Raw genomic sequence first — 14868 nt, forward strand, 5'->3', positions numbered from 1 at the left:
CTGTGTTGTCTTTGTGTCATTTCAAATAGTGTTGAAGTGATTATATGTTGACACCTTCACATGTCATACATTCTATATTTTTTTCAATTTTTCCTATAATATTATATCATTGTACCTATATATTCAACCCAAAAACATATTATACATGTATTTCTCTTGCGTTTTTGTTTCCCCTCTCTAGGTATTAATAAAAAAATGTATATCCACTAATCTTTTTCAAAGCTTTTACGTATAGGCTACAATATTATCTTTGAAGGTTTTTTAGAACTATATTCTTTACACTTAGTAAAAATCTAATTCACACTCTTCATTTCTCTTTGCTATAAGCACTTATAAGTGTTTCCAGGATAAAATTTGTTTGGACCATGCTAGTTTGAATTTCAATTGCATTTCTATTACATGTTAAAAAATTATCATTTTATATATTTATTTCAGAAATAACCAAACCATCCACTCATTTATTCATTGTCCCATTTCCGGAGAAATTAATAAATACTGATATAAAATTATTTCCCTCAAAAGAATTAAACTCAAATACTATCCGAATAATTTATCCTTTAACTTCAATATATTAACCACTTGTATTTAATTATTTGGTTAAAATGTCTTTATTTTTTTTTAGTCCTTACCAAATATATATTTTATTTTTCTTCTTTAAAGCATTTTAAATAATACTTCTTTCCACAATTCAAAACACTTTTTTACTGTTTAAAAATGTAAAATACTTTAAAGGTAAAAAATAAAACACATTTTATATTAAAATAGAAGAAAAATTATAATGACAAAAAATGAAAAAAAAACATTAAATTACATGGACGAAAAAAATATTTAGACCCTTAAGAAATAAATATTGGCCTTGAATAAACAGAACAGATTGATTACTCGGTGGATTATAGTGAAATCAGGTCATGCAATTTCCCATGCATAAAAAATTAATCTTATATGAGATATACTCAATGGCAAACAAATGAGTAATGACACCATTCATTCTCATCCAATCATCGTGTACCACTTGTTCAAATAGAAAATTAAAGTGAAAAGAAATAGGTAAGTAAAAAATAAAAAGGCACTCCTAATCTATACATAAAACAACAAAAAAACTTCGGAAGAGAATGTTAAGAATGACACCATTCGTTCTCCCCTCATTACTAAACATAGGAAGTTGGCAACCTTTTCACATATAAAACCTTGGAAATGAGAAAGAAACTGCATTACTACAAAATGTAGATACAATCTTTGGTGATGAGAGATGTCATGAAGGAGAAACTATGTACATTATTACACGAGCAAATTCCATGACGGGATGAAATGACCGAAAACTTTCCCTTTTTCTTCTAACTTACTGGGAGTTACAAAAAAAATTTTTAGAACTATATGACAATACTTCATAATCAGATGAAATATATCCGAATATGAATACATTGACAAAATACAGATCCTATCAGCTTAACACTTAAATGAACTACAAAAAAAAACCAAGAAAGGGGGAAAAGGAAAGAAGAATTTCCTTTTAAGATTTCATAGAAGAACCCAATTATAAAACAATGAACCTAAATCACAGTGGAAAAAAAATGGTACATCTGCATATGAGAAATACGACAGCTCCAATAAGCCTCTCGGGCAATTCATCAGCTCCACTATCCATCTCTCCCATACATATTAGGTAAACTAATGGACACTTCTTGGACACAATACAACGCGACCTCAACTCAATTAACAACCAAATTCACACTTTCACTACAAAGTTGGCTATCCATCATATCATTTAGTGCTTAAAGATTTACAAAATTTTAATTTTAATAGAAGACTTCATCTACATAATAGAATCACCACCTGTGAAACTTTTTTTTAGCTAAATCAAGGGCACTCAATTTCAGAATATACATACCATTCCCAAATACAAAAGTGCAAGCATAAAAGCAGCAGCATGCAGTGAATCTTCAAAACACACACAGCAGAGCAAGATATTGTTACTTTGGAAAAAATGTTTTTGTTACGCATAGCTAGCTCAGCTTCATAGAGTATTTATAATTCCTAGCAGTTGGAGGAAAAACAGGTAATGAAATTTAACACAATTCGTAAGAAAGTAACAGATTTGTTGTCATGTCATTTAGCAGGTCTCCACAATCTGAAATATTGAAGACCTACAACCTACCCTAAGTGATTTCAACTAAAATCAAGTACGACTAGCAAATGTGAAATCAAAGCCATTATGCTTGTGCAATATGAACATGAAAGTTTCCACACTGAATGCAACAAAATAGCTCTAGCCCAATTGCTGCCACTTAATCCCATGACTTGTTTAAATGTTAATTACTAGTATATCAAGCTCACCTGTACAAGAAAAGCCATATCAACCACCAATGTTGTAATCACACCAATAACCAGACCCAAAACTCCATTAGCAACAGTAGAAAAACCAATATCAACATCAATCTACAAATAAAAAGTAATTGATTAAAAAACCATGGCAGACAAGTTAGGATACATACATCATCCATTAGTAGGAAACTTCCTACAACAAGACAGACAAAAATTTATAAAGATATTGAATGAAAATTTACTTCTAAATACTTGGGACCCCGAATATAGTTGCAATCAACCACCTTTCCCTGTAAACAAGGAGTACTACCAACACTCAGGCATATAATCCATGAGCTCTGCATTTTTAAGATGGAAAATCAATAAGGAGTGCAAAGAGAAACATATGCTGTTTCTCCATCCTTTAAGGAAAGATGGTAGTAATAAAATACAAATAGAAGTTGAAAAGAAATATAATCAAAAACCATAAATAGAAACAGAAGAAAATGAAAGAGAAAGTCATAAAAACCAAAAATACGGTAATGATAAGAGACTCAGTTATGCAGATTGAGCTTTAGACCAAAATACATATGCATCAACTTGGTAGCAGGCAGCTCCACAGCTGCATATACCAACTTAAGGCGCATTTGTTTTAAGGACTGTACAAACTAATATATATATACACACACACACACTGGCTATGCACATCAGCCCATCAAGCCTTGCATGGTAGCGACAAAACAAAGGAATTAAAACTCAAATCCTCATTACATGGTCAATTTTGAAAATTGTATTTATGATAAGATGTACTGCAATCCTACAGATGGTAAACAAACCACCATGCCACCTTCATCGGTCTACATTGTTCTATAATCTAGACCTAAATCAGGCATAGGGTCAATAAACTTCGAATGGGAACTCCCCAGTCCCCACAGATGCACAGCAGCACTTGAAACCTTGGTTTTCAAACCCATGGTTTAACCTATGACCACTTGGCTAAACCAGTTACACTAAAACACAGCTGATAAAAGTTGGTGAAATTCAATAAATTATAAATTCAGTAAGCCCAAATATTTGAGCCAACTTTTCTTCATTCTTGTAAGTGTTATGTGCAGGGCAGAATAACCCAACAAGCAATTTGGCAAATATGAAGGAAAAACACTTGAAATAAGAATATAGACTACTGTTTACTTAGGTAATACATCATGAATATGCAGTGAATCTTGTTCTAGAATCTAGACTATGAGAACTGTTTTGTTCCCTTTTTTATTTTTCCATTTTGTGAAGCCAATGAAGGGTAAGGTCAATCACTAGAGGCAAAGGTCAATCACCACGCCGATTATTTTATATAATTAATAAAGTTAATAAATTGTGTATAATTTATACTAGAATGCATAATTTATTTTCTCTAATAAAAAAACAATTAATAAGAATTAAAACTAAATGAACAAATGAAAATTAATAACTTATAATAGCTTGTTCGGTTTGGGGTTGGGGTTTATTCCCCTTTTTGTTAAAACTGTATCTATTCCTAAACTCCAGTAGTGGATCCGAAGCCAGCTTCAGCTCTGAGCGTAGAATCCAAATCCTGAACCTCAACAACCTGCGGCATCACCATCTGCTGGATTATCAACAGTATCACCCCTGTAATCCGCGTCGATCACGCCCGCTCCCACATCAGTGTCATTCTAACAAACTAACATTTGCACAAAACACGCCAAAAGGAGTGAAGATCTAAACAAGCAATCTGTGTGTGTTCCGCCATGAACGAAGAACAACAGTGTCTGCTTCTCAGCTCAGCTTCTCGCTTCTGGCCCCCCAAAGGAGTGAAGCTATCGTACGGCACTGCGGGCTTCAGGGCCGATGCATCACTTCTCCAATCGACGGTGTACAGAGTGGGAATCCTTGCAGCCCTTAGATCGCTCAAGACCCGCTCCGTCATCGGCCTCATGATCACCGCCTCACACAACAAAGTCTCCGATAACGGAGTCAAAATCGCTGACCCAAGCGGCGGCATGCTCTCTCAGCATTGGGAACCCTTCGCCGACGCCCTCGCCAACGCCCCTTCTCCCCAACACCTCCTCCTGGTTAGTTAGCTTATTAGCACCAATAATTTCTTCCCACACTACCCTTTTTGTTGAAACCGTGTTTGGCGAATGTGGTTATGTACAGTTGATAAATGAATTCGTGGAGAAAGAAGGGATCTCGGTGGATGGGGACTGGCATGTCGAAGTGCTTTTGGGGAGAGACACGAGACCAAGTGGAGATGCTTTGCTTCAAGCAGCTAAACAGGCATGAGCAAGGTTTTAAATTACAGTCACAGTTTCTTGGCGCTCCTTGACATTGCGTGGACAAATGCGGCCAATGTGGTCACAGTTGGGTTGCAGACAACCAGACACCCCAAAAACCGTGACGTTGTGGCTGAAATCACTGTTGCAGACCCTTTTTTATAACCTTGAGGGTATAAGAGTCATCATAATTTTAGAAAATGCTCTGCTACTGTGATTTCAGCAGCAATGTCAAGGTATTTGGAGTATTTGCGACTGCAATTGTGGTTGCACGAGCTGCATTTGTCTGCTATTCCCTGCAATGTCAATAAACTCGATGAAACTACAACCACAATTTAAAACCTTGAGAATCATAAATGATTGGGAAATTCTACCATCTTTTATTTTATTGAGTGGATTTTAATTACATATAATTGGATGAAAATGAAGGGCGTCACTTCAATTGTTGGAGCTGTTGCGACAGATATGGGAATCTTGACAACTCCACAATTGCATTGGATGGTTCGTGCTAGAAATAAGGGTATGAAAGCTTCGGAGCAGGATTACTTTGAACAGCTTTCAAGCTCATTCAGGTTAGTCCAATCCTGATATTCTTGTGGTAGATGAACATTGCTTCATGTTGTTCCTTTCTTTTGTTGATTTTTAAATCATCAATGAGCACATCCTTTTAGGGTCATTGTGTGATTGGATCAGGTGCTTAGTGGATTTGATCCCAGCTGAAAAATGTAAGTTTGATGGGGTGAACGACAAAGTGGTAGTGGATGCAGCTAATGGGGTTGGTGGAGTGAAACTTAAATATTTAGGGAAATTGTTGAATGGTTTGATTATTGAGGTTCGGAACAGCAGTGAAGATGGAGGTGTACTGAATGATGGAGTTGGTGCTGATTATGTGCAAAAAGAGAAGGTTCTTCCAAACAGCTTTGGTTCTAAAGACACCGGGATAAGGTTAGTCTGCTGATAATCTTGTGTTAGAAGTGAAGTTCATGCAGGCATGCTGCTTGACATTTCTATACTAATATGAAATTATGAAGTGTATATCTGCATCCCAGTAATATTCCAATAAATAAGTTGAGATTTTCTTTCTAACAATTTAATCAGTCTGCAATTCTGCATGGTTACCTTACCGCAAGTAATTCCAACCACAATTGTAGAAATGGAAGGCTTGTTGTTCATTGAAACTTACAAATTTGTAACCATGAATTGATAGTTTGTTAACATAATCCTTGAATTAATTTTACTTAAAAAAATAATAAACAAAAACATTCAACTTAAAAGGACTAGGCTTCTGGCTTGTAAGTAATTTTTTGTTTCCATTTTTAATTGGTAGGGGGGGAGGGTGTCTGTGATATGTGCAGGTTAGGGGAAGTAGGAGGAGGTCTTATTGAAAGCTGGATAAGTTAGCCCTACCATTTTAGTATATGTATTCTTTTAGTGTTGTTATATTGGTGTTCTTTATTATGGTCTTTACTAATGGAGCTAGTTCTAGTTTGTAGGTGTGTTAGTTTGGATGGAGATGCTGATCGGCTTGTTTATTTTATTGTGCCACCTGAAAGCAGTGGTAGGATTGACCTTGTTGATGGGGACAAGATACTATCCCTGTTTGCCTTATTTATTAGGGAGCAACTAAGCTTTCTTAATGAGAAAGAAGACATGAAAAATTGCCACCAAGCCCATCTTGGTGTCGTACAGACTGCTTATGCAAATGGGGCATCTACTAATTACCTTAAACTGTTGGGACTTGAAGTCAATTTTACTCCAACTGGAGTGAAATATCTGCATGAAAAAGCCACCGAATTTGATATTGGTATCTACTTTGAGGCAAATGGCCATGGAACTGTCTTATTTTCAGAATCTTTCATAGAGTCGTTGGAGGCTAGAACTAATGAGATTTCTTTAGGATCCAAAGGTTTGTTCTGAGGTTTCTGACTATTTTCACTTCACTTACAAGATTCAACTAAATAGAAATGTGTGATTGTTAGTTTCAGGTTCAGAAGGGGAAAAAGCTGCTCTGAGATTATTGGCTGTCAGTAAGTTGATCAATCAAGCTGTTGGAGATGCTTTGAGTGGATTGCTCTTGGTGGAAGTCATATTACAGCATATGGGATGGTCAATAAATAAATGGAATGAACTTTATCATGATTTACCCAGCAAGCAGCTCAAGGTCAATCATTATTATCTTTTATCTTTTCTGTAACTAGAATTTTTTGCACTGCTGTCAGAAGCTTATGTATAAGAAAATATAGTGTGGTCCTACTATACCTGAAATGTTAATCATAATTTCAATTATGTTAATTAACTGTTTAAACTCTGTTAGCTTGAATGTGTTTGTTTTAACCCAAAATTTCACATTTCACCCTTGTTATGAAGCTACTATTCAATTTAAATATTTTAATCTTCCCTCCCTTAGCATGCATGTGCCAATGTAATATATGTGATTATCATTCCAGTGTCAATTTATTTGTTTTTACTGATTAATTCATGGAAATTCAGAAATTAATGCTTGGTTTGGCTTTTCTCAACTGTCAGGTCAAAGTTGCTGACAGAACGGCTATTGTTACAACAAATGCAGAAACTGTGGTTGTGAGCCCCCCGGGTCTAAAAGAAGCCATAAATGAAGAAACTGGTATCTTTTTTTCTATTCCTTCTTTTCAATTTGTGCGACATGTTTGTTTGAATTACCAATGTGTTTTACCAAATTTCACATTGATGCAACAAGTGTCTAAGATTAATGAAAAGAAAAATGTAGTAACATAGTATGGCACCACTCCTTCTGACATTGAGGCCAGTTGCACTTCTCCCCACTGATTGAAGGAGGCCGGAGGGAGAGGGAGGCTAGTGACATTTCTCCACACCAATTTTGCAAGATTTGTTGGAGGCTTGTTTTTGTAATGTGTATATATTGCATTGTTTTGTTCAAAGACAGCATTATTTTTTGGTTTTATCATTGCTTGCTTGCTTTTATTTGTGAAACCACCAAGAATGGGCAGAGGGAGGGAGGCAAGGAGGCCTAAATAATACAAACATTGAATGTTATATTCCTGAAAAGTTGGTGTCTTGCTGTTTATGGGATTATACTATTACTGTTATCAAGTCCAAGTGGCTTGGCAAAATTGCACTGAGTGCGAGATATTTGTCAGTTTCATCCATCCATGAATGCCTTTTAGTGTGAAAGATTGAAATGCAGAATTTCAGTTTACTAATATTGCAGCTTGGTACTCCTCTTCTGCATTTACAGCTAAGTACCCCCAAGGTCGGTGCTTTGTGCGACCATCTGGCACTGAAGATGTTGTTCGTGTGTATGCTGAGGCATCTACACCGGAAGCAGCTGATACACTTGCCAACTGTGTGGCTAAGCTTGTGGATCAATTCTTAGGGTTCAATAGCTCCTGACATCACAACAGCTCCTCCTTCCGTGTCTTTTTAATTTCCATTTGACATTACAACAGAATGTACTTGGCTTTGAAACTTAGCTAGCCATCGTGATTTTCTAATAAATTTTCTCGTGCATTTTACTAAGCTTATGCGAGAGTATTTGAAAATCTTGCTCTGATGTGTTTATGGTCCTTCCCAACTTAAGAGTGCTAACTAGCAAAGGTATAATTTTCGACATTTAAGTCATTGAAAATAAGTCACTAATTTGAGCATGACCCATAAATGAAACACTCACACTCACGATTATTTGGGTATACCATACCCTTGGATTAGTGAAGTATATTTTTTAAATGGACCGAAATATATTAATAAGTGTTAAAATGAATGATAAAATAACATTAAATATTTTCAATCGCGTTCTTATTAAATTTATTTAAATATTTTGTTCATTTATCTCAGATTAAACGAAAATAATAACAAAGCAATATTAAAGAATTAAATAAAAGAAAATTATAAGAAAGATTTGTTTTATGTCTTTCGCTTTCCGTTATTACGAAAATGTCATAACCAACTAAGCTAATAGACTAATTATGTTATAAAATAATTAATATTGTTATATATAACACTAAAATTTCTAATGTGTATTTAATGCACATGTAAATTTATATAATAAATTTTGTGATAATTAGATATCATATTTGTTTAATTTTTCTGTAATAAACCTTCAAATACATCATTCAATTAAATATCAAATTTGTTTAATTATTAATTACTGTAATAAACATTTAAATACAACATTAAGTTAAATATCAAATTTTTTTAATTATCAAATTTTATAAATAAATTAAATGTATAAAAAAATTATAATTTTTTTAAAAAATCAAAACACATGCCGTATGTTTTGAATTTTTTTAATACGCATCTCTTCTTCTCCGGCGATGAAAAACCGTCAAACTGTACAAAAGAATGTGGAGTGTACTTGAAAGTACAATTTTAATACAAAAAAAAGGCACGACAAAACTAAAAATACTCATAAGAACATTTTTGGTATTTTAGAAAAAATGTGGAGTGTACTAGCAAAAATGTGGTCGAAGCTCGCACACTCTTCAACATAATGCCCCACAAAAACCTCGTCACTTACAACGCCATGTTGTCCGCGTACCTCCGCTCTGGCATGCTTGACGAGGCTTCCCGCTTCTTCAACACCATGCCGGAGAGGAACGTTGTGTCTTGGACTGCAATGCTCAATGGTTTCTCCGATGCCGAGAGGATCGAAGATGCGAAGAAGGTGTTTGATGAATTGCCTGAGAGAAATATTGTTTTGTGGAACGCGATGGTGGTGGCGTTGGTTAGGAATGAGAATTTAGAGGAAGCGAGGATGGTTTTTGAGGAGACTCCTTATAAGAATGTGGTTTCATGGAATGCTATGATCGCGGGGTATGTTGAGAAAGGGAGAATGGATGAGGCAAGAAAATTGTTTGAGAAGATGGAGTTTAGGAATATGGTTACTTGGACTAGCATGATATCTGGTTATTGTCGCGAGGGAAATTTGGAGGGGGCTTATTGTTTGTTTCGGGCCATGCCGGAGAAAAATGTTGTTTCTTGGACTGCTATGATTGGTGGCTTTGCTTGGAATGGCTTTTATGAAAAGGCATTGTTGCTTTTTCTTGAGATGTTGAGAGTTTCTGATGCAAAGCCCAATGGTGAGACCTTTGTTTCTCTTGTTTATGCTTGTGGTGGTTTGGGTTTTTCTTGCATTGGCAAGTAGTTACATGCTCAGCTGATTGTTAACAGCTGGGGGATTGATGATTATGATGGTAGGTTGCGAAAAGGTCTTGTTAGGATGTACTCTGGGTTTGGTCTTATGGACTCTGCACACAATGTGTTTGAAGCTAATATGAAAGATTGTGATGATCAGTGTTTTAATTCCATGATAAATGGTTATGTTCAGGCCGGTTAGCTGGAAAGCGCTCAAGAGTTGTTTGACATGGTACCTGTTTGGATCAAGGTTGCATCCACCAGCATGATTGCTGGCTATCTTAGTGCTAGCCAAGTACTAAAGTCTTGGAATTTGTGTAATGACATGTCTGATAGGGATTACATTGCGTGGATTGAGATGATTTATGGGTATGTGCAGAATGAGCTCATTGCTGAAGCCTTCTGCTTGTTTGTTGAGATGATGGCTCATGGTGTTTCTCCTATGAGTTCTACATATGTTGTTCTATTTGGAGCCATGGGTTCAGTTGCTTATCTTGACCAGGGGTGACATTTACATGGTATGTGTTCACTTTCCCTTATTATTCCTTTTTCTCCAATTTTTAACAAATATATTCAAGGGAAATGAAATACCGGCAAGCACACCAGATCGTCAAGTATTTAAAATTAAAACAGAGTGATCCGAGTATCGAACGCAGGGAACTTGCTTATTAGATATAATTTTATTCAGAAGTAAGGCATTGTTGGAATAAACATTTATCTTTGATGGTTAAAAACATAAATAAACTAATTCTATGGTAAAAACAGTAAATGCAAGTAAAAGTTGACAGCAATAGGTAAAAAGCGTTGGGTCTTTCTAACAAACAAGTTGATGCATATGAGAATATTTCTCTAATTAATCATGTTCTTGTGTTCCATGTTGTAGCCTAAAGTACTAAACCTCGATCCCTCGTAAGTTTAGACTAATTTAACCTAAGCTTCATCCGCAGATCCCTAATTTAAGACTAGGCTTAATTTAAACAACATTATCATCACAACATATTTAGAAAACCAAAACCCCACAATTCATCCCTGGTAATGTAGTTATTTAGCCCTGCTTCTATCAAGTTCTACAGCAACAGTGCATTTCCCAATGCTAAAGTCACCTAACAATACACACAAATGGGTGATCAGACCAAGAGCATGCAAGAATTAAGCATTGAACACACAAAACACAATTAATTAGATATTAAAGCTAATTACATCAATTGTTCCTTAGAAATCCCCAACTAGGGTGTTTAGCCAGCCATACAAAGAAACCCTAACACAAATGAGATAGAGAGTACAAAATAATTGTTGCTTACACAAGAAAGGGGATCCCTCCTCCTCTTTTAAGCACCTTACAATCACTCTAACACTCACTAATCTCTCTAAAATTGTAGAACCCTAGGCTTCTTTGCACAACTGCTCCTCTTTGTTGCCTCTGAGCCAAGTACTACACTCTGGAAGTTTGTGGGGTCAATTTCGTACTTTGTGTTGTACAAGTCGTACCCTAATTCTGAGCAAAACAAACTTTAAATAGGCTCTGAAATCACGATGTCGCGCTTAGCGCGAGTAAGTGGATTTGAGCTTATCACCAGTCATGTGTTGAGCATGGCTAAGGACAACCATCATGCTTAGAGAGCTAATCTTGTGCTTAGCGCGAGGCCTTGACTCTTGAGCTCTGCCAGATTCCTTTGTCAGACTAATCACGCTGAAGCTGCACTTAGCGCCAGATGTGCATTGAGCCCAAATGGTCCGCTGAGCACAACTACTTCTTTTGCACTTCAAGACTTAGCCTCATTTAAACCTGAAATTAAGCAATTTTTATCATTAAATCACATGGAAGATACTCTAAAGACATATTATTTAAACAAAACAAGATTTATATACAAATTCCTACAAAATAACCATAAATTGGGGAACTATACAAGTTTTAGAAAATGTTTTCTATACAAAATGTAGTCATATAAGAAGACTAACAAACTCCCCCAAAATATAGTGGTAAATCAAAATGGTGTTTGTTTCACAAAAAAATCTAATCATATGAAATGAATATCATGGAATGCTTCAATCAAATGCCCTTCACAAACATGCAACTTTTCAAAGATAGGAACGTATGCATTAGAGTCACAACTAAAAGAAGCTAGTAAGAATGGCAGAAATTAAGGAAGGATCATCGACCCAAGCCTCACAGTCATTGATTCACTCAAGCGCAAGTGTTTAGGCTCATTCCATCATAAACAACTAACACAAATCCTAACCTTTGCATTTCATCTCATACCATACAAAAATAAACACACAAAATGAATCCGAAGGACTTTCTAGGCTTGTAATGAGGTTGGGCTGCCAACAAATCATGGTTTTTCTAGGTTTCAAAAGCTTAGATTCTAGGAAAGCATTCATCCATAGATAAACCTTTACTTTTCATTCATTCCCACCCCAATGCTTGCCTCTTTTTAAGCACTTAGCTTCATTTCATTGATTTGCAGCACACACACTTAAACACTTTTATTTGTACTTACAATTTTTTTTTTTATATATACAGAAACAATGTGTATATGCTGCTCTTCTTTGACCATTTTATTTCTTACCCAGTGTCTCCTCCAAATTTGGGACAAATTTGTTTTGACATATAACTCCCCCAAATTTGGGACAAATTTTTCTTGAACCAAGCTTTTCTGTGGATGATGCTCTCCTACAACCTAAGACAAGGCAACAAGAGATAACATTGTATAGATTCAAGGTTCAATCAATCAATCATTCAGCTCAAAACTGGGTGCAACGGATAATTCATTCAAGCACATGGTCAACTTTTTGGCTAAGTGGCTATCACAATCAAACATGGCTTTCATCATCCTCAATTTCATGCATTCAGTCCATACTTCAGAGATTCATGCAAAAATCAGAACTAAATGATAGTCATTTCTCTCAAAATTTAAGGATCACACTCTCATCGGGATACGGTCAATGCATTCCTTCACAATCAATCTGACAAACTGACTAACATTTTTATTCATACTACTAATCACATGTTCTTTCTCTTCAAATGGCTGCAAGCTTGATTAAAACAAAATCTAACATTCTAATCCACTCAATTCATACAATTCTCATTCAAATCAATCACAAACACCTCATTTCATAAGAAATCAAACCACTGAATATCATATTCAATCAGTTCATTGTTCAAACATGCTTTTGTACAAACAACTAAAACAACTAAAGTTTAAAAGACTAAAATTTAAATAACTGAAGCATAAAGACTAAAATTTAAATAACTGAAACATAAATCATAAACTAAATAAACTAATAAAAATAAATTGTTCAGAATGCAAGACAAGAAAATAAAAATCTTTTCAATCCTCCTGTATGCGATCCTCAGCATGCTCGTTCAGATCCAACACCGGAGCAGCTAGTGGATCTTGAACAATGAGCTGCTCTGACTCCAATGCTAGAGCAGATGGCTAGGAATCCTTAGGAACTGGTGTTGGTGATGCTGATGCTGGCTATTTCTAAGCAATCTCTGCATCTAGCTCTAGAATAAATGACTCAAGAGGGATCAACTCGTCCTCTGCTACTAGTGTAGGCTCCTCTGTGGGCTTAGGCTCTTGGGCTGCGGAGGTCCCACCCCCTCCAAAAGGAGAAGGCTAGACTCCTGACCAAGCCACCTGAGTCAGGAACTCATCCACGCTCATAACAGACTGCAGGCCTGAGCTCTGTAAGCTCTACATGATGATCACCTAGCCTCTGTGCAGACTCTATAGCATGGCAAATAAGGTTTCTAAAGTAAAAGATAAAGATCCTGAAGGAGCTGGAACTGAAATAGGAGCTGAAGTCAATGAAGATGGAGCAGATGAAGATGAAATAGTAGTGGTAGAAGGAGTTGTAGAAGAGGGAATCTCAGAAGTGTAGGAAATGTTTTCTATACAAAAGTTAATCGTATAAAATGACTAATAGTATACAGTTGAAGATAGTGTATGTATATGATTTGATTCTTGAGAACTCTCTTATTGCAATTTATGCAAAATGCGGGGAGATAGATGATGCATATAGGATATTCTCTAACATCACTTACCGGGACAAAATTTCTTGGAACACCATGATCATGGGCCTTTCAGATCATGGGATGGCCAACAAAGCTTTAAAAGTGTATGAAACTATGCTTGAATTTGGAATTTACCCAGATGGCCTTACATTCCTTGGTGTCTTGACAGTATGTGCTCATGCGGGTCTTGTTGATAAAGGGTGGGAGTTATTTCTTGCCATGGTTAATGCTTATGCTATTCAACCTGGTTTGGAGCATTATGTTAGTATTATCAATCTTCTGGGCCGAGCAGGAAAGGTGAAGGAAGCTGAGGAGTTTGTCTTAAGGCTACCAGTTGAACCAAATCATGCCATTTAGGGAGCATTGATTGGAGTATGTGGGTTTAGTAAAACAAATGCAGATGTTGCTAGGCGTGCGGCCAAATGACTGTTTGAGTTGGAACCTTTAAATGCACCAGGCCATGTGGCCCTTTGTAATAGAAAGAGAAGGAGAAGGATTTGGGTTTAGCGCAAAAGGTACGCGCTTAGCAAGATTTGCAACTCTGATTGGTCTGCAACTTACGCTTAGCGGGACGTATGCCGACTTTGATGGAAGCTTGCTTGTGGGGCTTCTATGGAGGCTGGATCTTTGAGCTTCAATGAGGTCCTTTAATGGTGATTTTCCACCTTGGAGATGCAGCGGAAGACAAAGGAAAAGAGGTGAGAGGAGGCTCCATCCACTAGGGAATAAGCCATGGAAGAAGGAGCTTCACCACCAAGATGAGCCTTAGATAAGAAGCTTGGAGAGGATGCTTCAATGGAGGAAAAGAAAAAGGGAGAGAAAGAGAGAGGGGGGAACACGAAATTGAAGGAAGAAAAAAGGGAGAGAAGTTAAACTTTGAGTTGTGTCTCACAAGACTCTCATTCATCAAAGTTACAACAAGTGTTACACATGCTTCTATTTATAGACTAGATAGCTTCCTTGAGAAGCTTTCTTGAGAAAACTTCCTTGAGAAGCTTCTTTGAGAAAACTTCCTTGAGAAGCTAGAGCTTAGCTATACACACCCCTCTAATAACTAAGCTCACCTCCTTAAGAAGCTTCCTTGGGAAGATTCCTAAAGAAGCTAGAGCTTAGCTACACACCCCCTAT

The 14868-nt window shown here is 36.3% G+C and overlaps 1 protein-coding gene, 1 long non-coding RNA gene and 1 pseudogene across 5 annotated transcripts; 2 read left to right on the plus strand and 1 right to left on the minus strand.

Moving 5' to 3' along the window:
• Nucleotides 1-968: 968 nt before the first annotated feature.
• Nucleotides 969-2803, minus strand: LOC102667830 (uncharacterized). Its single transcript, XR_420304.4, has 2 exons — nt 2565-2803; nt 969-2436 (listed from the first exon to the last, which is right to left on the minus strand). It is a non-coding gene; the product is annotated as an uncharacterized lncRNA (long non-coding RNA).
• A 981-nt stretch (nt 2804-3784) lies between these two features.
• Nucleotides 3785-8105, plus strand: LOC100804530 (phosphoacetylglucosamine mutase). Of its 4 annotated transcripts, none has more exons than XM_026127581.2 (8): nt 3785-4388; nt 4474-4593; nt 5019-5161; nt 5283-5534; nt 6146-6495; nt 6569-6750; nt 7116-7212; nt 7825-8105. In XM_026127581.2, the coding sequence occupies exons 1-8, from the start codon at nt 4065-4067 to the stop codon at nt 7977-7979; spliced, it is 1623 nt and encodes a 540-aa protein (XP_025983366.1). In that variant the 5' UTR covers nt 3785-4064; the 3' UTR covers nt 7980-8105. The 4 variants fall into 4 exon arrangements, with proteins under 4 accessions (XP_025983366.1, XP_040869119.1, XP_006605791.1 ...); XM_041013185.1 differs by having other exon boundaries at nt 6575-6750; XM_006605728.4 differs by having other exon boundaries at nt 3787-4388; nt 6083-6495.
• A 794-nt stretch (nt 8106-8899) lies between these two features.
• LOC106797686 (pentatricopeptide repeat-containing protein At1g32415, mitochondrial-like) lies at nt 8900-14247 on the plus strand (annotated as a pseudogene).
• The last annotated feature ends 621 nt before the right edge of the window (nt 14248-14868 follow it).

The sequence above is a fragment of the Glycine max genome, chromosome 20 (assembly GCF_000004515.6).
Source record: "Glycine max cultivar Williams 82 chromosome 20, Glycine_max_v4.0, whole genome shotgun sequence".
NCBI lineage: Eukaryota > Viridiplantae > Streptophyta > Magnoliopsida > Fabales > Fabaceae > Glycine > Glycine max.

Excerpts from the sequence above, each read along its gene's own strand:
- LOC100804530 (XM_006605728.4), top strand. The coding sequence starts at position 4,065 with ATGAACGAAGAACAACAGTGTCTGCTTCTCAGCTCAGCTTCTCGCTTC. Across the intron at positions 4,594-5,018 it reads TGCTTCAAGCAGCTAAACAG|GGCGTCACTTCAATTGTTGG; the intron begins GCATGAGCAAGG and ends ATGAAAATGAAG. Across the intron at positions 5,535-6,082 it reads TCTAAAGACACCGGGATAAG|GTGTGTTAGTTTGGATGGAG; the intron begins GTTAGTCTGCTG and ends TCTAGTTTGTAG.